Here is a 26,300-nt window from a genome sequence, read left to right as displayed (position 1 = left end):
TCTTTTAATTTTTCCCACCAGTTTCATAATCTTACACCAGCATACCACATAAGGAATCATTCCATTTGCATCTCCTGAACATTCTGTCAGCTGTTTGGATTATTTTTCTGCAGGCCTCCAAACTCTACAAATACATTGTTTCTATTTCGTAGTGGCTTAGGAAATCACCCCCCCAAGTGAAATTTAGCAGACCAGCTCAGACGGCTCGGTAAGTAACATAAAGCTGTACCTTACAGCAAAGCTAAATTTACAAGCATCTATACAAAATGTATTTCCATGTATTTACAACTATATACAATTTAGAAATAACACAGAAATCCAATCTTTGCCTGCCACAGACAAAGAAAAAGCCCAACAGGGGCCAATGCCACCCTGTCTCTCCCCAGACAGAGACCCATCAAGAGCTCACGTTTTAGGGAGGTTGGAGTAGATGATATCTAAGGTCCCTTCCAACCTTAGCTATTCTATGATAGTTCAGACAACAGCACTTACTCCAGCTGCAGATGGTCTGGCAGAAGAAATAAAATTAATGGAGATTATGTATAGATCCTTTTCAGCAGTCTGCAAATGTAACTTCTGCAACTTTCTACATTTTTTCTTTTTTTAATTATTTACTGCCTTTGTAGGTCCATGAACAAGTGTGAATGAAGCAGTTTGTAAATGATAGATGTGGAAGGCACTCAGAGAGCAGGCAAGCAGGGAACAAACATGACTAAATGTTTCTGAGAAAAAGGCAGTGATGGCTTGTGATATTCTGAACTGAGAGATGTATTGGCTTGGCATTGTGAAATATGCGTAGATGTCTAACTGTTCCCATGGTGAACATTTTTCTTCTGGATTCCAATTACAATCTCCTTAGGAGGTACCGGTATCCAGGGGTAACCCTTGTCTTTGATGTGTGACTCCTTGTAAACTCCACTGTCCCATTTTCCCGAGACAACTGTGCTTTCTGATTGTGCCAGTTTAACACATAGCCTGATTCCCCACAACACAGAAGTGAGGGAAAGTAGCACAAAAATCCTCTGGGTTGAGATAATGAGTTGAGATAACGAGCTTTAGTGAGAAAAATGAGATGACACAATGCATAATTACCTTAGCCTATTTGGGAAAAAGCACAAAGAAGTGCCAAAGCAGCAGCAGAAGCTGCTGATCTACCTCCCACACCTCCTGTCCCACACCAGCCCAGCGTAAAAGAACAGCCTCCCATGTTGTGGAGGGCCCATAGGCCCAAAATAGGCTTATACATGCTTTGTCTTGCCTGGACATGTTTTTCTGCCCACACCAGAGGTAAACACATTAAACAGACAAAAGGGGCACTTGGTGCCATGGTCTAGCCTTGAGCTCTGTGGTAAAGGGTTGGACTTGATGATCTGTGAGGTCTCTTCCAATCCTGATAATACTGTGATACTGTGAGACCTGGAGCCATAAAGTCTGGCCTGCCCAGGGCCCAGGTTGTGTAACGTGGTTGTGTAAGCCCATGCACCTACCTTATGGCTCAGCAGGTGCAAGGCCCATGCTATTCCCATATTTGGGAAGGTGTGGCTCTTGCCTATTGTGGTATGCTTTGGTTAACTGCCAAGCTGATTGGTCATTCTGGTGGCCAAGGGGCCATTAATCTCAGCCACATCTGATAAATACGGGTACACAGGTAAACAATGTGCTCACCCACAGTGCTGACTCTAATGCTTGCTTGCCTGCCTGCCTGCTTGCTTTTGCTTCACTGCTTGCTGCTATTTATCTATAGAGCCCAGTCTCCTGTGCAGCCATGCACCCTACTGCATGCCTGCTGCCTTATCACTGCCTGGTAAACTCCACTGCCGCGAGTTACCAGGAGCAGACCCTGGATTGTCTGCATGCGATCGGCCTGTGTGGTCAGTGCAACATCATGCTGAGACTGCACCACCTCCTGCCTCTGCATGTGACGGTCCTGCTTAGAATCCCTGGACAGAGCATCCAGAAGAAGCCAGGAGAGCAAGTCAGAGATTGTCTGCAATTTCCCGAAGCCGGGAGGATTCCAGCCTCAATGTGCGCAGGCAGAGTCCCCTGAACATTGGACACTGGTATAGGCTGCGACGTAGCCCCGGAAGGTGATTGATAATTAATAAGAATTTGTGAGTAAATGCTTTAATGCCTCTGTAATTTCTATTGCCTTCTGCTATAAGCAGACAGAGCTTGGGCCCAGCTACTGGGCAAATGGCGTATTGACCCCAGGCGACATACTGACCGCGGGGATTCTCTCTGTTCATAGTTCAAATGTCTGCTAGTTATTAACAAGTTACTGTTTGACATTATTCCTAGAATGTCTTCCATAACCGTGTAAGAACAAATATTAATATTAAAACTCAGTGGCTGGGGGAGGCGAGAGTTCAGAATAGCAAAATGAATAAATTATATATTTTTATAAAATATCATCTCTTGCACCAATTAATTTTCCCCCCCTCTGCAACACTCCAAACCCAGAAACTGAAAGCAGCAACTGGAATGGGAAGCTTCTTGCGTTACAATCTGAACTTCAAGCCCCATAATACCTTGCTGCAGCCAGCATTTTCACTGTGAAGTTGGAATGGTGTCAGCATGGTACAAGTATCAGCAGTATATTAAGCTCATGACAATGACCTACTACCCAGGAATGCTTTCTGGTAAATACTTGTTACAACAACTGAATGTCAGAAGACACACTCAATCTGCAACAGAAAGGGTAGGTGGCAAGAGATTTACTGTGGTTCCTGTATCCTCTGCCTCTGAGAGGCTTTGGTATCCATGTGTCATGGCAAGTTGGATAGATAAAAATGCAGGGACTTTTAAGTGTTTGTTTCCAAAAGCAATTTGGTATGCAAACTTATGGGATACAGATGTTTAGGGACTTAGAGGTGCAGCGTGGAGACTTGCTTGAATTAGAAAAGTATAAAAAAAGGTCTTTTGAAAAAAATTCCCTTTCCCACCTGGATGAAGATTAAAGAAAATATATACACACATTTTTGTAATTGTCTACCCAGAAACATGTGTCTTTAAAATGTATCTTGTTTTGTGTTCTGAAATCAGTCATGAGGACAAATCTGTAAAGAAATGATTTTTCAACTTCATTTTGCACTGTTATTTTTATTGCTTGGGGCTTTTTTTCAGCTTGAGGTTCAAACTAGTTCTGGTATTATTATGAACTATTTTTTATAATTATTATTTCTCATTGGGCAATTTGGAATTTTCATTTTGAAAAAAAATCCAAAGTAGGACTCAAAAATAAAATTTCTGTCGGCTATCACAAAACCTTTGTCTGAGTGAAGACACAGACTTTAAAAACTTACACAGTTTTAATGTGAATTTTAAATTCCACTTCCTCAGTAGGAGCTACATTCCAGAAATGTGCATAAATTTCATTCAACGTTTTAAGTCTTAAAAATGCTTGCTATTTTTAGGCATACCACTTTATTTCTCCTTTACCCTGGTGACTGACCAATAGTAATAGTTTATTTAAATTGATTTTATAATGTGAGCTAAGAAGCGGTAGAAAGAAGAATTAGCCAAATGGCCTCTTCCCTTAACTGACAGAACAGGATTTGACAGATGTAAAGAAACAGGCATACCAATTAAAGACATGATCGAGCACTGATTAAGTACTAAGGAACATAAGTGGATTGGTGTGGGACACTTCTGCCTTTCTGGAAGAATTCTGCCTTCTATTTTGAAGTTTATTATGTTTCCCTTCCGGCATGCTTTATAAAGGCAAAACCGATCATGTACAACACTTGCTCTAAAAATGCTGCATCTTGCCCAGTATTTTACATTTGCCACATTAAGTGGAGATCTGTCTCTTTTCCTGCCAACATGAACTTCTTTCCAGCCATGTATGCATGTGCTCTTAGATTTGAGTTAAATAGGTAAACTATTTAACAGCAGCACTTACCATTGACACAAGTCCTTAGATCAGCTGGAGAATCTGGAGTAACTGCTGCAACCCTGAAAATCCCTGCTCGATGGGCGGCAAGGCAACCTACAATTGCAAATACACACACACACTCTGTTCATAATACACTTACTGAAATTATGTCATCTTATGCATGGCATCTGCAAAGAGTCTGATTTCACAGCTCTAATTAGAAAACTTGTCTGGACATATTAAGACCAGCCAATTACAGGACAATCTTTTGAGTGCCTCTGCTAGGATCTAAGCACACAGAGCTGCCTAGAATTTACTATGCATTATAATCAGCATGGAACTCATGAGCACTATGGGTAGAATATCTAAATGAGTTATTAACCAAGTAAGAAGACCAGTGAATTATATACCAGAGCTATTTATATTTTTTATACTTACTTAAATATTTGGGATAAAAATACTCCTGCAGAAAGGAAACAAAAATAGTAAGAAAAAATTTAGACAGAATTACAGTAAAATATATCACTGAATACATTGTAAAATATATTGTAATACACTGTAGTGTAACTACAAAAGAAGACAAGTCACTTTGACTCACAGAATATAGATTAGCTTTTCTATATCACTGTTACTTGGGCTAGGACACAAGAATATTTCATACACATAAGACTCAGTGATTAAATCCTGCGCTGAACTGCACACATTCAAATTGAAGGTAATGAAAATTAATTATGAGTCAAATTGATTTTGGAAGTTGTCTTTTCAAACAGATCTTGCCGCTTTTCACCCTAAAATAAACAACCCCCCTGGAATATGTTGAACATCTCACATGCAATTCATTTCACATAAAGTGAAAAATGTTACCGAACCAGAAATTGTCAAAACCAAGTGATTACTGAAACTATTTAAACTTAACAATCAGTATATTTAAATTCAAGCAGTGTTATAAAAGCTAAAACAATGAACTGACACAGCCTGCATAACAAAAAGACATTTTAACCACATGCACTTTGTAATGAACCTTTTATAGTCCAAAGCTGAATAAAATACAGCTAATGCTAAACACTGTGCAGTGAAAATGAACTGAAAAGTTTTCCTCACTAGGAAAAAAAAAGCCTGCAGCAATGTATCTAATTTGTGTTTAAAAGGGCTGCACTGCCACGCATGTAAAATGTTAACTGAATCCAATGGTGTTTCCTCACATTGAACGCTTGCAGACAGCTGTGGTCTAAAACTGGTGATCCCCAGTGGAAATTAGTATCTACTCCACTATTCTCTTTGCTTACACAGTTTTCATTATTAATTATGTGGGTTTCGCACACAAAGAAATTCAAACCAGTTCTTAGTCTGCATGGTGGGGTTCTTTTATCTTTCTTTCTGCAGAGAACTGTATCATTGGATACTTACAGTTTCAGGATTATTTTCAAAGATTTCCCTGGCTTCTTCTTTATTGCATAATTCTTCAATGCACTCTCTTTCTAGATTTCCCTTCTTACTTTCTTCCATAAAAGAATTTGCTCGACGTTTCCTCATCAGGAACTGAGAGGCATACTGCTGAGACAAAACTGTAGAAACAAAAGAGCTCTGTTGTTTTTTTTTAACAGCTTTTTAAAAAGTACTGAACAAATATGAGAATTTAATACAAAAATCAGAAACAAATGCTTAGTTAGGGAGTGCTGTTTGCTATCATTTCAGAAAATGTGGGCAAGAAATCCTAGGAATTCTGCTTTCCACACGTGGGGGAGCTATTTGACACAAAAAAAGTCCTGAGTGATCAAAACAAACACACACACAAAGAAAAAAAATAAAAGAAAAAACACAACCAACCAAAAAAACCGGTTGTGTAATGCTATGCCTGAAGCATAAGTGAAACTTCATATTTAGGATAAATTTTTTTAGCTATGGATCTTTCAAAGTGATGATATGTAACCAAAAAGCAGTGAAGAACTATGAAGCCTTTCACATTACCTCTTTCAACGAACTAGTACACGTTCTGATCCTGTTTCACTTATATGAGGTCAAAAATGTGTTTCACAAAATCAGGTTATCTGTTATATGTACGTAAGAGAAATACTATTTTATTTTTCAGGACTGTAAAGAAAAAGGCAAAGTAAAAGGTGAGAATGATATCCCGAGAAATATCAAGGCAGACAATCTACAAATACATTCCTATTTTACCAAGATAAAATAGCAACCTAGCTAACTTCTCTATTTCAGATCCATCATGTTATGCGCCATTACTTAATTTGCATGTATATTGATATTGCAATTTTATTGTTTTTACACAAATGATTAACAAATAAATGGGTTCAATGTTCTTTGTAGAGCATACAATACTACAGAAACAGCAACCAGACTGCCTTGTTAATTTTTGAACATACCTTGTGATTAAGAGAAAAATGGATGAGCATAACTGGGAAAAGTCCAGTTGATAGGGCTAAGGAGCATGGCTGACACGTTTACTACACCTGCCTTTTCTTTTCTAGCTTTTCACCCAATTTAACCTCTGTGATGGTTTGGGCATTAACCTGCCCCCCCCCCACACTTTTGAATGTACCCCAGCTAACTCAGAAGGGACTCCAGGAATATAAATGAAGCTATTTATTTTACAACAACAAATATACAAGCAGCTATTTACAATATATACAGTTATATACAGAAATATACAAAGGATAAACAATACAGAAGCACAACTCCCCTCCCAGAAACCTGAGTCCCCAGGAGGGGCTCTCAAACCACCCCAACACCTTCCCCGGCCCCTCTCAACCTTACCCCAGTTCCCAGGAAGAATAGAGGTGCAGCCAAGAGGTTAAGAAGGAAGGTTAGTGGCAGTGGGGTTAAGGAGATGTGACTAGGTCTGAAGGCAAAGGCAGAATGAAAGACAAAATGGAGAATATTATCAAATGTTTTCCTCCTTCTTCCCAGAACTCTCAGTGGGACTGTGAGCGAAGAGACACAACCATGTTTACTTTTTCACTGCCCATTATCTAGTTCTTTTACCAAAACATTCCAGCTTGCTTCAAACTAGCACAACCTCTCAGGCTAGCACAATGGTGTCAAGGCCATGACACCTGCAGTGCAAACCAGATAAACATACGTATCCATCACTACTCTACAGAGAACGCCAATTCAAGCAGACACAGAAAATTCATTAAAGAGCACGTAATATCTAAAACCCAGAGCACTTTTAAGAGATATGTCACCAGCCAAACATCATTTCAGTGTTTATGTAATAACAGAGAAGAAGAAACTTAGAAGGCTTATTAGAAAGAACAGTTAATGAGACCCAGAACCTGAAAGAATAGCTTTAAAGTGACAGATGTAACTAAAGCCATACTGTCTTAAACACACTGCTTAAGAGTCTTAAGGATGTCTAAGAGGTGACAGAAAACTGAAGCACTCTGAAGTGCTGAATCATTGGATAATGAATGACATGAAGATACTTCTCTGCTACGGCATCTTAAATGTGTTTGATGTGGGTTAACTTTGTAACTTAATTCTTTCATTCTGCTATCATTCTAAGACTGACTCTTGGTAAAGCAATAGCTCAGATTTCCTCTGCATAAAGTGTGCTGATAGATTCTCCCTTAGTCAAGGAGGACTGGATCATCTAGACAAGCTGGACGGTTATTGGTAAGCCACACTCCAGCATTTTGGAAAGTCATGGAAAAAAGGAGATGTGACTGAGGAATAGAAAAAAAACGGAAGAAAGCCCCCACTGGGCAGCAAGGAGGATCCAGGAAACTACAGGCCAGTCAGGCTCGCCTCTATCCCTGGAAAGGTGACAGAACAGCTCATTATAGAGTTCATCCCTAAGCATATGAAGGAAAAAAAAAGATTATCAGGAGTAGTCATTGTGGATTCACCATGGGAAAACCATGCTTAACCAGTCTGTTAGCCTTCTATGATGACATGACTGGCTGGGTAGATGAGGAAGAGCAGTAGATGTTGTCTATCTCAACTTCGGCAAGACTTCTGACACCGTCTCACATAATATCCTCATAGGCAAGCTTAGGAAGTGTGAGTGTGGCGATTTTGTACCACAGGTTTTGGAATTTACCCCTAGAAAGTAAATTACTATGCTTACTCAGAATTTGGAAGTAAAATGAAACTGTTGTTTACAAAACTAGGCTAAATATAAAAGGTAATAAACAGATACAACTAGACAATAGCCCAGCTACTCCCCTGGATGCAACAGCTCACCCTGCTGAACAAAGCCTAGGGACTGTTACCAGCTAACACAGTATTATCTCTCTCTGTTCTCAGTCAGTGTTCTTGCCAATAACCCAAAGAATGGCCATTGCAGAAGACTAAAGCAAAAGCTCAGAGGAGTGCAGAAAGAAAAAAAGGGAAAGAAAACACACTGTAATTACAGACTATATAGATTTTTCTAGACCAATGGAATGGGATAAACATCTCCCTTATATTTTGTTCAGCCCTGTGCTAGTTTGGAGCTAGCTAGAATGTTTTGGTGAGAACAACTGGATTACAGGCTGTGGAAGGGAAACAATGGTGATGTCTACTTCACTCATAGGCTTGCTGAGATGTGTAAGAACAAGAACACAAACATAGATAAGGGAGTAGCAATCTGGGCTCTGTGGGCTGCATTTCTCTCTCTAACCTAACCTGCTGTCTTTGTGACTAATCCACCTGCTTCCTAATCCCCCAGCCAACCCTCCAAGGTAGAGAGGGGTGGAAGAAGGTGGAAGGGCAGTTGTGAGCCCCTCATGAGGACTCAGGTTTTTGGAAGGGCTGTTGTGTTTCTGTATTACCTTCTAACTTGTATATTTCTGTATACAACTGTATATATTGTAAACATCTGCTTGTATATTGCACTAAGCTGTAAATACAAAGCTTCATTCAATTTCCAGAGCCCCTGAGTCTAGTCTGGGTGACCTTCCAAAGTTGGGGGGCCAGGGAACACCTAAACCATCACAAGCCCCTTCAAGATTTCACCCCCTGGACTCTTTCAAATTCTCTAGAAAATTTTACTTACTATTTAGGACCCTAGTCTTAAAATTGTAGCAGTAAGCTAGATGAGTGGACAGTGAAGCAGATTCAGAACTAGCTGAACTGTCATTCAGCACAAAAGGTTGTGATCAGTGGTATACTTCTAGTTGGAGACCTGTAGCTAGCAGAGTTTCCCAGGGTCAGTACTGTGTCCACTCTTGTTTAACATATTCATCAGTGACTTGAATGGAGGGATAGTGTACCCTCAGCAAGTTTACTGAGAATAAAAGACTGGGATGAGTAGCTCACACACCAGAAGGGTGTGCTGCTACTCAACAGGACCTGGACAGGCTGGAGAGCTGGGCAGAAGTGAACGCCATGAATTCCAATAAGAGCAAGTGTAGAGTCCTGCACGTGGGGAGAAACAATCTCACGCATCTGTACATGTTAGGGGTTGACTTGCTGGAAAGCAGCTCTGTAGTGGAGGGCCTAGGAGTCCTGGCAGTTGACCATGAAACATCAATGTGCCCTTGGTCAAGAAGACCAATGGTATTCTGGGGTGTACTAGGATGAAGGAGGTGCTTCGGCCCCTCTATTTCACCCCAGTGAGGCTATGCCTGGAGTACTGCGTCTAGTTCTGCACTTCTCAGTTCAGGAGAGCTAGGAAACTACCAGAAAGAGTCCAACAGAGGGCCACAAAGGTAATCAGGGAACTGGAGCATCTCTCTTACAAGGAGAGATTGAGAGACCTGGGGCTCTTTAGCCTGAAGACTAAGAGGGGATCTTATTAATGCTTATAAACATCTAAAGGGCAGAGGTCAAGAGGATGGTGTTGCTCTCTTTACAGTGATGCCTGGTGACAGCACAAGGGGTGACAGGCACAAACTAGAACACAGGATGTTCTGATTTAACATAAGGAAAAATGTCTTTAGTTTGAGGGTGTTGCAGCACTGAAACATGCTGCCTAGAAAGGTTGTGGAGTCCGTTTCTCTGGAGACTTTCAAAACCCACCTAGGTGCATTCCTGTGTAACCTGATCTAGGTCTAAGCTCACGATGGTTTAGCAGGATAGGACTACATGACCTCTGCCGGTACCTTCCAGACTCTATCATTCTGTGATTCTGTGTGATTCTATGTGCTTCCTTACTAACAACTGTTAAGAGCAGGCAGCAGTCTGGTATTTGAGTATTAATTTATTCTTATATGCATCTTGATCTACATGCTGGCCCTATTGAGAGAACAGAAAGAATAGTGTAAAATCTGAAGATTGATTCTCAGAGAAACTGCCTGAAGAAAGAAAAGTATGACCTGAATTTCTTGCCCCTCAGTTCCAGACATTCTTGGCAGGAAATGTAAGACTCAAGCCTGCTTTCCAGTTTCACACTTTCACAGACTTTTATGGTATGCCATATGTACATCTCAAAGGCTGCTGACAATGTTTTTCAAGCACTGGATTTGGATTCCTTCATATGGCAATTAGGAGGAACAATGAATTGGAAATTGCTGCAACTGTAGATCTCCTGTACCTTTTCTCTCAGTCCACAAGGCCACCACTAACATGCTGTCTGCTGGAAGACTGGCAAAAAGTACAGCAAGATGAAAGGGCAAGAAGGACCTAGTAACTCTTCTGAGCCCTAATGACACAGGAAACCATGCTCAGAAAAAAAAACAAACAAAAAAAACCCCAAAAAAACAAAAAAAATACCCACACCCTGTTGCTGGAACTGTCATCTTCATTAACCTGAGTAAATGTCTGTCTGTATTTGTGATTAAAAGCAACTAAGAAGGACGCAGAAAAGTCCATCTGTTCCGAGGCAAAGAGAGGGGCAACAAAACAGTAAAATCATAACCAACTGCTGAGTTTGTTTACATTGGAGATTTCCACCAGTGCAAGCACATGCACATAGCTTTGGGGCAGCTGCCCTGTGGCACAGATGAGACTTAACTCACAGCTGACACCAAATATTCTTGGTTTGACCTTTAGCTACATCACTCTATTTTTTCAGCAAATAAAGGAAAAAAAAAAAACTGAAATGTGTGCAGTGCTCTTGAGAACATCACACCAAGTACAACAACGCCTACCTCACATTTTTATTCATTGGGATAATGGAAACAGGTATTTTCCTCCACGTCACAGCCTTATCCTAAGTTGATTTCCTATGATGTTTGAGTTTAAATAAAACTTATTTCAATGAAAATTCCCTATTTTTAGCTCAAATGTTTCAACTCCCGTGCACGGAATTAGTGTTAACTTTTTTTCCTTACAAAGGTCATAATAGGACTTCTATTAAACAAACAAACCAACCAAACCCAACCCCCCAAGTATTTAAAATCCTTACTACTGCTGCCAGTTCGATTACTGGAAACTTCAGCCCACTTCTGATCCCGCCTGACCGACAGTTAACCCTTAATGAACTCTGTATGTTCTATCTGGTTATCACTGAAGCCTTAGGGAATACAACAGCCTTAAATAGGTATACAGACACTGTGCAGTACTTATTTATCAAGTACCTGTTTAGAAGTAATGCTACTGAAAAAGGAGAGCAAGAAGAGCAATGGTTCCTTACAACTGTTTCTTAGTACAAATGCAAGTATACAACTGCCTTAAGGTCATCAAGAAGCCTTTAGTAGTTTTGAGGTGCTTATCTAACACCCCAGTTGTTGAAAGCAGTTGTAGATTCCCAACCACAAGCTCAGAAGACCCAACAAACTGAATAAAAAGGACACGTGTTGTCACTGCAGAAACTGTTATCTTGCTTGTACAGCTATTACGTCACAATCAGTTTCATAATTTCAGTGACTAGTCCCCGACAATGCTCATAAGTGACAGCCAACAAAATAAAGACAAGCAACTGCTAATGCCTGCCTGTTCCTTCTTATCCAAAACGCATCCCTAGATGCTGGACCAAATGCAGCTGCACTAAGATTAGCAAAAGCAATTGTCCTTTGTGATTACTGAATGTTACAAGCTGCATTATTAAGCAGCTGTTTTCCTTTTTCCCTGTTCCAGAAATCTCTGGCACTGCTCAGAGCCAGCAGCAGGAAACAGACTACCTGGATCACAGAAATTTTACATGTGTAGGACAACTTCAAATTTCCCATTATTCATAAAAGAGAAAACGAACAAGGTATGCAGTGGGGAAGAGATACTGAACTCAAAATGTGATGGAAACAGCAGAAAAGAGCATTACAAAATATTTCTTAGAAGATTTATTTTTTAAAAATAGTTAAAAAATGTTATAAAAGGAACTTTCATTCTTCCATACTGTTCCCTTTGTGGTTAGAACCTCTAGCATTCAAACACAAGTCTGATTCGCAAACATTAGGTTCTTCTGCCTGTTTAATCATTAGTGAAACACGTCAGAAACAGGCTTACTTTCAGCCTGCACTTGTTTGTTCCAAATAGAGCCTTTACTACTAAGTTCAAAGACTTTCGTGTCAAAAACATAAGCTTCGAGTGTTTTTCTTTTAATCTGTATGTGACAGCACTTCTTACTCAGGTTGGTAGTTCTGACCTTATCGAGTCAGGGTCCCTCCCCTGGACTCCACAGGTCTCTCCTGAGACCACACTCTATCAAGTGTTTTCCTTCTAAGCGAATCAAGCGCTACATGAATCCACTTTCCCCTGAGCTGCAGAGGTGTTTATTTCGGCCGCGAACAGCTTCACAGTCGCACGTTACAGTCCCGCTGCCCTAACAGTGACGGCTGGCTTCGAGAAAGCGGCCAAACCCGTGGGGATCAGGAAGCTCCACCAACGCGGGGGTTCAGCAGCCTCGCTGCAATAAAGGCGGGCGCGCTGCAGCAGTCCGCACAGGGAAGGCCCGCCCCTTGCCTCGGTGCCAAGCAGCGGCCTGGGGCACCCAATCACCATACGCACGCGTAACGGCACCAAACCCCCTGTCCGCAGCTCGCCGCAAGACCCAGGCGCCAACCCTAATAGACGTGCAACTGGGAGCACGATGGGCGCTAACGGCCATCGCGCACGTCCCGGCCCTGCGCGCCTTTGGCCACCCTGCTCCCCGCTCCTTGCCTCACTCACAGGTCGTGGCCTCTGTAAGGGCGATGGCCACTGCCAGGCCTGCCAGCAGCAGCAGGCACTGTCTGCCCCATGGCCTCATCGCTCCCGGGGGGCAGCTGACACTGGGCACGGCACCGTCTCTGCGCTCTCCTCTGCGTGATGGCCGGGTCGGCGCGAGCAGGCGAGCCTCTGGAGGCAGAAGGGAGGGGCAGCGAGGCGGGGTGGAGGCTGGGCAGCGTCCGGGCAGCGCTGCCCTGCGGGAGCGTCAGCAGGGCGCCGGGGTCAGCGCCTCGCAGACGCGAGCCATTCGCGCCTGACCCGGGGCCAGGCCTCACCGAGGGCCAGCCATGGGACGCGGCAGCTGCAGCAGCCGGGCACGGCGGAGTCTGCGGACTTCATCCTCAGGAGTCATGGCGAGCCTCGCAGCAGCGACAAAGATGCAAAACCCTGACCGAACTCCCCGCCCTGAAGAAACCAAGCCCCTGCTCGCTCCTGGGGAGGGTCATCAGCGAGCAGCGCTCTGTCCCCGCCCCCTTGCACCTAATTGGTTGATCCTCCGCGAGCGCCCCGGGTGCCGCCTATTCTGATTGGTTGGCCGCGGGCCTGTCCTCTCGCACCTCTCTCCCCGAACACTGGTGTAGCTTGCCTTCACGCTCCGTGTCTACCAACAATTTTGTCCCTTCCAGCCTTCCGTCAGGGGTAAGTAGGGGTGACTGGTCTTGCTCACGCGTCCCCGCTGCCTCGGAGATCTCTGTGTGGGCCAATGAGCGGCATCGCATTGGCCGAGTGCTGGGCACGTCACCGAGGAGCTGCCGCTCCGGGTCTGTGGCCTCCTTTTCCGCCTCGCTTTCGGCCGCGGCCTCTTGTTGCCTGGGGCAACACCGTCCCGCCGTGGCGCGGGCGGGCAGCGTGGGGCCGTTAGCGCGCAGACTGCGCGGCCCGATCGCCTCGCGCCATTGCGCAGCGGCAGGTAAGGGCGGGGATGGAGGCCGCGCAGCTGCTGGTGTGAGGCGGTTGTACGACTCGTCCCTGGTCCGGCCCTGCCGAGTCCTGATATACCGGAAACGTCTTGTGCGGCACGGTGCAGGTGGTGCCGCGGGAGAGAAGGGGGAGACGGGGAAAGAAGAGAGCCTGGAGCTCGGATCAGAGCTGAGGCTGGCGTGCCCCGTGGTGCGGCGAGGTGCCTTCTTCAGGTGCTTAGACCTATGGAGTGGGCTTAGAGTAAGCCTGTTCACGGCGAGGCTGGGGCATCTCCCTGGTAGGCTGGCGGGGAGGGGGGGTATCGCCGCGGTGGAGGATCGCCCCGCCAGGCTCGGGCCGAGTTTTCTTCCAGCTTGCTTGCAGTCTCGCCATATAAATGAGGCGTGTCGGTACGTGTCTGTAATGGGACACAGAGGTTGTGTTTGGCATGTCTTTATGCAACAGAGCAGAGATTTTTCCCTCAAATATTCGATTTATAAAACATAGAATCATAGAATCAACCAGGTTGGAAGAGACCTCCAAGATCATCCAGTCCAGCCTAGCACCCAGCCCTATCCAGTCAACCAGACCATGGCACTAAGTGCCTCATCCAGGCTTTTCTTGAAGACCTCCAGGGACGGTGCCTCCACCACCTCCCTCGGCAGCTCATTCCAATGCCAATCACTCTCTCTGTGAAGAACTTCCTCCTAACATCCAGCCTAGACCTACCTCGGCACAACTTGAGACTGTGTCCCCTTGTTCTATTGCTGGTTGCCTGGCAGAAGAGGCCACCCCCCACGTGGCTACAATGTCCTTTCAGGTAGTTTTAGACAGTAATAAGATCACCCCTGAGCCTCCTCTTCTCCAGGCTAAACAACCCCAGCTCCCTCAGCCTCTCCTCATAGGGTTTGTGTTCCAGGCCCTTCACCAGCTTTGTTGCCCTACGTACCCCTACAGTGGAAGCTGCAAGCAAAGGAATCTAAGGTTGGATTTTAAGGCTGCTTATCTTTTGGATATCTAGGGTAGCAGAAACTCGAACTTCCAGACTTCTAGTAACTTTGCTTTACAGAAGGTCGTAGAACTATTTCTCGTGCGTACTTGTGTGCTTTCTTGGTCTCTAGTACATTTTTTCTTTTCTTCTGCGTAAAAGTGGGATCTTTGAAATTCTTAGTCCTTGGACCTCCTACCTGAGTGGTGTACTGCTTCATCTGAACAGTTTGACGGATTTCTGAGCTTGTCAGCACATTGGCTTTGCATCACCTCGAGAAGCTTAAAGAGTTCATGTTGACAGATACGATACCTGAAGCAACTTCTGAGTGCTGATAATGCAAAGTATAGAAAACTTGTACTATGTTCCATACAGATTTCAGAGATCAAAATAGCATCACACTCCGATTATAGCATAATGTTTCCAAATTAACACAGTGTAATTATTTACATAAATTTACATTTTAAACAATTGCCATTATTTTCTTAGCGGTATTGAATGGCCATTCCTCCTATAGTGGCACATTTTTATTTGTCACCTCCTGCCCATCTCCCTTTATGGTTTTATATTTAATCAAGATGCCTTTGCTATGACATAGGTGTCTTCTTCACTCTTTAACAGGTTTTCTTTGTGAATCTCTCTTGAGTGGTTTGGGGCTTATCTGTGCTTTAGAGCACTTTTCTGACAATTTGCAAAGCTTGACAATCTGTATAATATGAGATGGAAATTGTTCTGTGATGATGCTCAGGCACTGAAAATGTTATGTTCAGAGTGTTGTTCCTTGAGCTGTTACATTTTGTAGAAGCAGCTGAAAGTCTTGTGTTGCTGTATTCTCAAGGTTAGCTTTTTTGGTACTTGCTTGCAGATTGAGAAATGTGTCATATTCCACTGCATGTGGAATTCTCAGTTTTTTTAAATCGATGTAAAAAATATTTTCAGAGTTCAATTTTAGTACTTGTAATAGTTTTAATCATTTTGCTTTCATTTTTAGGAACTTCTCTGTATTTCATATAGGAAACTCTTCTGTGGAAAAGCTATTCTCAAGGGGTCTTTTATAATGCATTAAAAGTGTTTGAAGAGTATCTGTTGCCTCTGCTATGGAAGAAATCTGACCTGTGTCTGACACAGATCTACACAAAGGCATCTTTGAATGCAGCAGCTTCGTTAAGAGCAGAGGGAGTTCTTAGGTCCAACCTGTATGAATTAGCTGAACTACCGTAGTTTGCTGGGGACAAAGTATATCTTTTCCCCCACTTTTATTGGTCTAGATTGGGAAGATGACAATTTTTGAGAGTTCTGTTTTCTGTATAACTTGACATTACTATTGTGTGATAGTATAGTTATAAATTAAAATGTTAAATGAGTTTATTTTAAAAAATAAATTTGAGAAAAAAGCTTTAGGAAACTTCCTGTGGTCATTCACAGTGTCACTGTTCTCAGTTAACCTGCTCATGGAGGCAAGTTAGCAGCAGGGAATATGTGCATATATATCAACTCTTCTGATGTGAGTCCAGTTGTGTGTTTTGGTTTTTTTAACTTAAGCTGCTGATAAAATTGGATGAAGGTCATAGGAGCCTATGAGCAGAGGTGGTAGTACACATTCCTTCTGCAAAGGTTGTGTTAATCTCTGGAAGACAGATTGGTATGTCATTAACCATGATCCCCTGTTCCATAACTTTTGTATGGATATTATTCCCCTATTCTATAGCTCCTGCCCAAGCTTCTTCCCAATAAGAACCATTGATGACTTTGTCTCCATTGCTGGAAGTGCTCACTCAGGGCTGGGAAGGTGGCATGTTGGACTCTTGGGTGCCAAGACTCATTTGGGTTGAGTCACTGCACCATGTACCTGGTTCTTCAGGAGGCTTACTGTCTTTCAATTCAGATGATTCCTGCTGTAGTGTTCCTGTAACATACAATTCAAATCATGGGTTATTTTCCCCCCAAGTTTAAACCTCCATCAAATACACACTGGGTTTCACCATCCCTCCACATTATCTAGCAAATGCACTTGAGCAAATGTAGTCCTACAATGGCTTTGCTCTTTCCCAAGGGAGGAGCAATCTAAACAGCCTTTTCCACTCACTACAAGCATTGGACTCTAATACACAGTAATATAAGCAAGCTCAGTGATTAGGACAGGAGCCTGCCAGTTAACAACTATAATGTACTGAGATCAAAGCTGTTACAGTCTTTGGCCCCATGTTGATACCAAGGACTGCGGTGGGTTAGTCTTGCCTGATAGCGAATCATTCACCTAATGACTTGCTCATTTCCCCCTTACATGGGATAGGATGATGGTAAAAAGAGGATGAGAGGACTTGAAGATAGACATAAGGACGTTCTGTGATTCTGAAAGAAAAAGCTGCATGCACAAGCAGAACATCTCAAGCAGAAATTAATCACTATTTCTCATCAGCCACTTTCTGGAAAGCAGGGCCTCAGCATGCTTAATGGTTGCTAGAGAAGGTGAACACAGCAACCATGAACATTGCCATTTTCCTCCTGTTTTCCATGATCTGTATTTGCTTAGTTTGATATCATATGGTATAGAATATCTCTCCCATCATTTGGGGGAGGCTGCCCTGGCTGTGTGTTCTCCCAGCCTCTTGCCCATCTCAGCCTACTGGCCTTTGCAAGACAATAGGAGCAACTCAGAATGGGAGGGAGCCATCAGTGCCTTGATGCGGTGCAAACACTGTGTTATCAGCAGTGCTTTCACCAAAAATAGAAAGCACAGCACCATATGGACTGCTGTAAGGAAAATAAGAGCTGACGGCATCACATCGTCCTGCCAGGCAAGTTATGGATTCAAACTTGTGAAGTGAAACTGTCACAAGCTTGCTGACGAAAGGGCTTTACCTGAACAGCTGCTGTTGTCCATAATAGGATTACTATAGCTGAATAACAGAAGAATTTTTAAAGCTTTTGCCCCTTTGTATCTTCTGATGGTTTTTGTAAGCTTTGCTGTTTCATAGCTAAGTGTGCATATAAGGAAATAAACGTGCATGGCCACACGATTATTCTCAGTCATTGTTGGTTCCACAGTGCCGTCATGGTTCGAGTGTTCCTCCCCACGCTCTAGAAATCACCCAGACTAGACTCAGCTGGCTCTGGAAATATGAATGAAGCTTATATTTACAGCATATACAGCTATAAACAGAAATATACAAGGTAAAAACTAATACAGAAACACAACTCCCCTCCCGGAAACCTGAGTCCCCAGGAGGGGCTCTCAACTGCCCTTTCACCTTTCCCCTACCTCTCTCGCCCTTACCCCAGTCCAAAGGAAGAATAGAGGTTCGGCCAGGGGGTTAGGAAGCAAAGTGGCTTAGTCCAAAATGGAGGGTGAGGTTAGAAAGATGCAGCTCAGACAGGTATCCAGCAGAAGTGAGAGAAGACTCCCTTATCTATGTTTTGCTTTTATTCTTATACCTCCCAGCAAGCCTGTGAGAGAAGTAGACATCTCCATTGTTTTCCTTCCACAGCCTCCGATCTAGTTCTTATCAAAACATTCTAGCTAGCTTCAAACTAGCACAAGTACAACATCAGAAAGAGGAATATTTTCTGTTTCCTTTTCTGGCTAGAAGAGTACATATTGGAATAATAAAATGATGGAAGTACTTGATGCTTCTACTTAATTTAATGACAGTTGCTAGATACTAAGTTCCCAGTTTCTCAAAGTACTCACTAAGCAGGCCAGTTTCCTTGTTGTGGGCTCTTTTTCCATAAAAGAAATTGATAGTTAAATGAATATATTTAACAGATAGAACATTCTTTGTTTGTGTGTTATGTCTTATCCTGTTATGTTCTTTAATGCTTGAAATTTTTCCTTATTTTCTGTCAGTTGGCAGAGCTGTGAGATGTGCCAGTTAGGCAAACACTGGCTTTCCTTGGCTTGATGTGTCTGGCTGCTCTAACTTGCAGGTTTCCACCTATGGCCTTGCATTAATATAGTTGATGAATACTGTGTTATTGCTGCCCAGATAATGTAAAATAGGGGTAGATGAAGTGTGTGATTGTGCTTACTGAGCGTGACAGGCGCGGAACAGGCTGCTGGGGCTGTCTGTCATCTGCAGGGGCTAACTGAGCATTTCCTTTTTATTTTTGTTTTGTTGTGTGGTGGTGTTTTGGCTTTTGATTAGTCGTTGGTTTTGTTGGGGTTTTTTTGGTGGGGGGAGTGTTGTGGGGTTTTTTGTTTGGTTGGAGGGAGTTGTTTGGTTGCTTGCTTTTATTTTGTTTGGTTCTTTTTGCCGTTTTCGTTTTTCTTCTAGCCAAGACAAGACATCTGCAGTCTCTCCTCCAGGATCGTTCTGGACTGCCCACATTGTTTCTCTAGCTTTTGTGGCTCTGAATGGCTAGCGAAGAGGAATGTTCAGTCTAATGGCCAATTGCTGCAGCTGGTTAAAACGGTGGCAGGAACCTGTTAGGTAAATATGTGGAAATATTTTACAATTCTGTGCTGGCCTTCACAAACTGCATTGCCTTTTCTCTTATCATATATTATTTGCTATATAAGATTATTGCACATTTTTTGATTCCAAGACAAAGACCTTAAATTTAGAGATAATCAATAAGTCTTCTGAACTTAAAAAGGAAATGTTTATTGTCTCTAAATTAGGTATTTTGTTTCTGACTTCAGGAAAGGAAATAAATTACAGAAATTGTTAGAGACCATGACCACAAAAAAAGAAGCAGCATACCTTTTATTTCAGCAGGCAAATACAAGTTGAGAGCAAAATCATTGTCTCATGTAAAATATACAGCACAGCATTAGTCTTCATTTCATACCCTGTTCTGTCAGATAGCCATATTTAACACCAGATACACAATCGTAACACTGCCTTCTGCTTTGTATTTTGATACCTGTTCTTTCATCTATTTGTGGTGCTATGTCATTAAAAAAAGTAATAAAATGAGTGATGTCTATCTAGAGGTAAAAAATGATCTGAAATATCTTTTTTGTTGTTTTTTTTTCTTATGGAGGAAGGTGACACTAATAATGGTGGGTCTTGATAATGCTGGTAAAACTGCTACAGTCCGAGGAATTCAAGGAGGTAAGCAATTGGTTTGTCATCTAACTGAAAGAAAGAGTACAGTTACCAATTTTCCATATTTTTAATCTCAGAAATACTGCTTCATCACTTATCTTTTTCTCCCATACTGTTGAAAGAATATTTTAGTAGTTGCACCATCAAAAGTGGTACAAGTGTGGATTGCCAAAGTGAGCATGCCAAAGTGAGCATGGCCCTGTTGTGTGAAGATCTGCAGATAAGAGAAAGATAAGGATATCTTTGAAACATAAAGATCCTGATTTATCAAGCAAGTAATTTTAAGATAACTTAAAGCAGGTGCTTCCAGTAATGTACTTTAATGCTCAGGAGCAGTAGCAGAGCAAACTAATGTAGAACAAGTCAGTGGTCAGTGGTAATTCAATGAAGTTGCTACTATTCTGCTACTGTTACACTTGAGAAAAGATGTATGGTGTAGAGGTGAGGTAGATAGTATGTAAAGAACTGCCTCTCAAGACATTGCACCATATAGCATTAGAGTCCTTAGTCCACTGAGAAAAAGGTTAGTCCATAAAGGTATTTAATTATCTTAGTTGGGAAACAAGTCCAAATGTTCAGAACGCCTTGGTGCTTGTATGCCTAGAATTGGCTACAGCACTGTTAACTGCAACTGCTATATTGCAGCAAAGTCTGTTCTGAGCACTGTAATCTACTTTTTTACTAAAATAATGTTTTTTCAATAGTTCAAATAAGAAGTATATGCAATACTGTGCAAATGCTGTATAACTGCTCAGATGGGAGGAAAGGAAAAACTGTAGTATGCTGAACACTAGTGCAATATAACTATGGTCCTGCCAGCATGGGTTTAGGAAGGGCAGATCCTGCCTCTCCAACCTGATCTCCTTCTATGATCAGGTGACTGCTTGGTGGATGTGGGGAGGCCTGTAGATGTGGTCTGTCTGGACTTCAGCAAGGCCTTTGACACTGTCCCCCACAGCAAACTCCTGGCTAAGCTGTCAGCCCATGGCTTGGATGGCAACACTCTGTGCTGGGTTAGGAACTGGCTGGAGGGCCGGACCCAGAGAGTGGTGGTGAATGGTGCCACATCCAGCTGGCAGCTGTCACTGGTGGTGTCCCTCAGGGATCAGTGCTGGGCCCCATCCTCTTTAACATCTTCATAGATGATCTGGATGAGGGCCTGGAGTCAGTCATCAGCAAGTTTGCAGATGACACCAAGCTGGGGGCAGATGTGGCTGGGTTGGAGGGCAGAAGGGCTCTGCAGCAGGACCTTGACTGCCTGCACAGATGGGCAGAGTCCAAGGGGATGGCTTCAATAGCTCCAAGTGCAGGGTGCTGCACCTTGGCCACAACAACCCCATGCAGAGATACAGGCTGGGGTCAGAGTAGCTGGAGAGCCAGACAGAGAGGGATCTGGGGGTGCTGATTGATACCTGCCTGAACATGAGCCAGCAGTGTGCCCAGGTGGCCAAGAGAGCCAGTGGCATCCTGGCCTGCATCAGGAATGGTGTGGCCAGCAGGAGCAGGGAGGTCATTCTGCCCCTGTACTCTGCACTGGTTAGACCACACCTTGAGTACTGTGTTCAGTTCTGGGCCCCCCAGTTTAGGAGGGACACTGAGATGCTTGAGCATGTCCAGAGAAGGGCGACGAGGCTGAGGAGAGGCCTTGAGCACAGCCCTACGAGGAGAGGCTGAGGGAGCTGGGATTGGTTAATCTGGAGAAGAGGAGGCTCAGGGGAGACCTTATTGCTGTCTACAACTACCTGAAGGGTGGTTGTGGCCAGGGGGAGGTTGCTCCTTTCTCTCAGGTGGCCAGCACCAGAACGAGAGGACACAGCCTCAGGCTGTGCCAGGGGAGATTTAGGCTGGAGGTGAGGAGAAAGTTCTTCCCTGAGAGAGTCATTGGACACTGGAATGGGCTGCCCGGGGAGGTGGTGGAGTCGCCGTCCCTGGGGCAGTTCAAGGCAAGGTTGGACGTGGCACTTGGTGCCATGGTCTAACCTTGGGCTCTGTGGTAAAGGGTTGGACTTGATGATCTGTGAGGTCTCTTCCAACCTTGGTGATACTGTGACACTGTGATATGGTGTTAAATATGACAGATTGCATTTTTGGCTCTTATTTTGTTCTTGCCCCAGTGCTCCTATCCACATTAAGGTGAAATAACTGATTCAGAGGTGATGAGTGCACTAATTTGAAATTACCTCAGGAGAAGAAAAATCTTGGCATAAAAAACCATGTGGTATCACTTAACAGGGCAGATTTTAAGCTATGATTTTTGCTACACAAATCACAATATAAAACCCTCTTTTAATAACTAAGCACACTTTTTAATTATGGCTTTGTTTGACAGAATCTCCTGAAGATGTGGCTCCAACAGTTGGATTTTCCAAGATTGACCTGAAACAGGGACGGTTTGAAGTCACCATCTTTGATTTAGGAGGTGGAAAACGAATTCGAAATATCTGGAGAAATTACTATGCTGAGTCCTATGGTGTAATATTCGTTGTGGATTCCAGTGACATTGCAAGAATGGAAGAAACAAAGCAAGCCATGATAGAAGTCTTAAACAACCCTAAGATATCAGGAAAACCTGTTTTAGTGTAAGTAATATTAATAAATCTTCTAATAATCTGAAAGTTTGTAAATTCTGACCTTCAATACACCTTCTAAGGTGATCTTTATATATAGTATAAGCGTAAGTATCAAAGTAGACTGTAACTTTAGCACTAAGTAATATTACAAATGGTTGTACAGTATTTACAAAGATATATTTGTGCCAATATTAGTATCATATTACTGAAAAAGCTTTCTCTGCCTTCCACCTTGACTTTTACATGGTGGTATGCTGAATCTATACCCTGCATCTGACCTTAGGTCTTATTAAGCCCTTCTTGGACATACTCATTTGTCTTCCCTTTCATTTACAGTAGAAATACAGTAAGCTTGGTTGCTCGGACTTTTTTAGCTCTTTAAAATTCTAATATTGCTTGAAATGGTATGTTAAATTAAAGACTTTGCAATTATGTCATGGCAGTGTGGGGCAAAACAGGTTAATATTTAGTCCTACATTAATTACTTAAATTGTAGATGGTTGGTTATATTCTTTAGTACCTGGGATGTCTCAGCACTGAACATCTTGTTCACTTAACACATGGTGATGCTGCTGATACATGATCACCAAAATCTCATTAAAGAGGGCTTACTTTAGTAGTATTTGGCATGTACTTTTATTTCAGTGCATGTGTTTTAATTAAAGAAAGTTAAAGTTTCAAAAGGTCTAGAGGCATTCACAGAGTAGATTAGTGAACTTCTCTTAGAAATGAGGTTTTGTAAAGTACTGGAAATAATGTTTTATTAATTTTACCCACATGAAAGGTCCTTGAGGACAAATACACTTTGAACGTCACAAAATAAATTATGAAAGTTCAAAAAGGTTTATTGGAACAATATTGTTATGTTTAGTGGGTCTAAGTCCTCCATAATTCAGGAATTACACAACATAAGACCATATAGAATCTCTAGATCTAAGAAGAAACACCTGTTACTTTTAAGTAGTGACTGAATATTATTAATGCAGAGAAGGCAGTAAAACCAACTTAATGGAGCTAATTTAACTCAAATATGTTCTGGAAATGGAGCTGTGACAGTTGGCAACTATGCAGTGTTTCTAAATAAGTACAGCTTCTGGGTTTGGTCTTTTTGATAAAAATGTTTCTGCCCTAATCCCATAACAGAGTTGTGATGGTTTGGGGGTTACCCCGCCCCCCCACACTTTTGAATTTGCCCCAGCTAACTCAGACGGACCCTGGGAATATAGATGAAGCAATTTATTTACAGCTAGCAGAATTTACAAGCAGCTATTTACAATATATACAGTTATATACAATTATATACAGAAATATACAAAGGATAAACAATACAAAAGCACAACTCCCCTCCCTGAGTCCCCAGGAGGGGCTCTCAAACCACCCCAACACCTCCCCCGGCCCCTCTCAACCTTACCCCAGTTCTCAGGAAGAATAGAGGTGCAGCCAAGAGGTTAGGGAGCAGGGTTAGTAGGAGCAGGGTTAATGAGATGTGACCAGGTCCAAGGCAAAAGCAAGAGTGAGAAACAAAATGGAGAATATTTTCTTCTTCTTCCCAGAGTTCTCAGCGTAACTGTGAGAGAAGTTGACATCAATTGTTTTCATTTCACTGCCCATTATCTAGTTCTGTTACCAAAACATTCCAGCTTGCTTCAAACTAGCACACTCCACCCCTGTCTACTTCGCTCACAGTATCGCTGAGAATTATCCAATCTAATCTAAACCAATATTTACACTAAAACAATATATACAAGTTCAGTTCACACTTCAATCAGATGTAGGTGATTCAAAAGCTCAGAACAGGGACTCCCAGGTGATGTTGGGTTCGTGCTCACGTACTGTAGATTCTATCGTAGATTCTCTCAGTGTTGGGCGCCGATGTTACCTAGAACAGAAAACTCATAACAGCTTGAATTTAAACTCTCTCAGCTAAGGTTAGATTTCTCTGTGGAATACACTGAATTTCACCATTCTCCTGCATTACCCAGTATGTATGACCAGGACCTTCAGCAGAAACCACCCCTCGGACAGGTTTCCCTTCGCCCGAAGGAGAAAATACCCAAACAGTTTTCCCTAACAGATTCTTCTCACGTACAACAGGAACTTTATCACCGTCTACTGTTTGGACCAAATCTGATTGTGCAGGTCCTGCTCTGTTTACTGAACCTCTACTATTTACCAACCAGGTAGCTTGTGCTAAATGTTTGTCCCAGTTTTTCAGAGTTCCACCCCCCATGGCTTTTAGGGTTGTTTTCAGCAAACCACTGTAGCGTTCAATCTTCCCTGAAGCTGGTGCATAGTAGGGTATGTGATAGATCCATTCAATACCATGCTCTTTGGCCCAGTTTTTCACAAGATTGTTCTTGAAATGGGTACCATTGTCTGACTCGATTCTCTCTGGAGTTCCATGTCTCCACAAGATCTGTCTCTCCAAACCAACAATGGTGTTACGTGCAGTAGCATGTGGAACTGGATAGGTTTCCAGCCATCCAGTGCTGGCTTCTACCATTGTTAGCACATACTGCTTGCCAGAACGAGATCGAGGTAAAGTGATGTAGTCAATCTGCCAGGCTTCACCATACTTGTACTTTGACCATCTCTCACCATACCATAAGGGCTTGATTCGCTTAGCCTGCTTAATAGCAGCACAAATGTCACAGTCATAGATGACTTGGGTGATAGCGTCCATGGACAAGTCAATTGACCTATCGCGAGCCCATCGGTATGTTGCATCTCTGCCTTGATGTCCAGATGAATCATGGGCCCACCGAGCTAAGAACAGTTCACCTCGGTGTTTCCAATCAAGGTCAATGTCAAGTTCAGAGTTGGTATCAACTTGAGCAATCTTAGCAGCTTGATCTGCCTTCTGGTTATGTTGATGTTCCTCAGTGGCTCTGCTCTTAGGCATGTGTGCGTCTACGTGCCGCACCTTCACTGGAGTTTTCTCCAGCCGTGCATCAATGTCCTGCCATAGATCAGCACACCAAATAGGCTTTCCTTTCCTCTGCCAACCATTCTTCTTCCAGTCCTTCAGCCAACCCCATAGAGCATTGGCTACCATCCACAAGTCGGTGTAGAGGTAAAGGATAGGCCAATTCTCACGTTCAGCCACATCAAGAGCAAGTTGAACAGCTTTTACCTCAGCGAACTGACTGGATTCTCCTTCGCCATCTTTCGTTTCGGTAACTCTCCTGGTTGGACTCCAAACCGCTGACTTCCACATTCGCTTGTTCCCAACAAGACGACAGGAACCATCTGTGAACAAAGCATAGTTCTTTTCCTGATCAGAGAGATCACCATAGGGAGGAGCTTCCTCAGCACGAGTTATTTTCTCCTCTGGAGGTTTGGAACAGTCTGTGCCTTCCGGCCAGTTGGTGATCACCTCCACCAGACCAGGTCGGTCAAGATTACCCATTCGTGCTCGTTGAGTTATCAAAGCCATCCATTTAGACCAGGTTGCATCTGTGGCATGATGTGGTGATGAACCTTTGCCCTTGAACATCCAGTTAAGAACTGGCAGTCTAGGAGCTAAAAGCAATTGTGACTCAGTTCCAATCACTTCAGAAGCTGCTTTCACTCCCTCATAGGCTGCTAGAATCTCTTTCTCAGTTGCAGTGTAATTTGTCTCTGAACCTCTGTAGCAACGTCCCCAGAAACCAAGTGGACGACCACGTGTCTCATTTGGAGCTCTCTGCCAGAGACTCCAAGTTGGACCATTGTCACTGGCAGCCGTGTACAGAATGTTTTTAATGTCCGGACCAGATCTCACAGGTCCCAGGCCCACTGCATGGACTATTTCTCATTTGATTTGATCAAAGGCTGCTTGTTGTTCAGGTCCCCACTCGAAATTGTTTTTCTTACGAGTCACATCATGCAGAGGTTTGACAATCTGACTG

General features: G+C 43.0%; 2 protein-coding genes across 13 annotated transcripts in view; one reads left to right on the top strand and one right to left on the bottom strand.

The window, feature by feature from the left end:
- Positions 1 to 13,343, bottom strand: part of PROS1 (protein S) — a 35,534-nt gene extending 22,191 nt beyond the window's left edge. Inside the window, exons 1-5 of one of the 3 annotated variants that reach the window (XM_064167260.1) lie at positions 6,647 to 7,117; positions 5,843 to 5,965; positions 5,282 to 5,439; positions 4,313 to 4,337; positions 3,902 to 3,988 (exon numbers count right to left, since the gene is read on the bottom strand). In XM_064167260.1, coding sequence (XP_064023330.1) covers positions 3,902 to 3,988; positions 4,313 to 4,337; positions 5,282 to 5,407 — 238 coding nt within the window. In that variant the 5' untranslated portion in view covers positions 5,408 to 5,439; positions 5,843 to 5,965; positions 6,647 to 7,117. Of the gene's footprint in view, positions 1 to 3,901; positions 3,989 to 4,312; positions 4,338 to 5,281; positions 5,440 to 5,842; positions 5,966 to 6,646; positions 7,118 to 12,862 lie in introns of those variants that run through there. The other 2 variants (XM_064167259.1, XM_064167258.1) reach the window with 2 other exon arrangements.
- A 24-nt stretch (positions 13,344 to 13,367) lies between these two features.
- Positions 13,368 to 26,300, top strand: part of ARL13B (ADP ribosylation factor like GTPase 13B) — a 76,788-nt gene continuing 63,855 nt past the window's right edge. For 4 of the 10 annotated variants that reach the window (XM_064167269.1, XM_064167271.1, XM_064167270.1 and 1 more), the window contains exons 1-4: positions 13,581 to 13,811; positions 19,064 to 19,219; positions 19,776 to 19,846; positions 22,170 to 22,419. In XM_064167269.1, the coding sequence (XP_064023339.1) occupies positions 19,161 to 19,219; positions 19,776 to 19,846; positions 22,170 to 22,419 (380 nt within the window). In that variant the 5' untranslated portion in view covers positions 13,581 to 13,811; positions 19,064 to 19,160. Of the gene's footprint in view, positions 13,541 to 13,579; positions 13,812 to 13,871; positions 14,035 to 19,063; positions 19,220 to 19,775; positions 19,847 to 22,169; positions 22,420 to 26,300 lie in introns of those variants that run through there. The other 6 variants (XM_064167262.1, XM_064167265.1, XM_064167263.1 and 3 more) reach the window with 5 other exon arrangements.

Source organism: Pogoniulus pusillus, chromosome 28 (assembly GCF_015220805.1).
Source record: "Pogoniulus pusillus isolate bPogPus1 chromosome 28, bPogPus1.pri, whole genome shotgun sequence".
Lineage (NCBI taxonomy): Eukaryota > Metazoa > Chordata > Aves > Piciformes > Lybiidae > Pogoniulus > Pogoniulus pusillus.
This window is presented reverse-complemented; position numbering and strand designations above follow the sequence as displayed.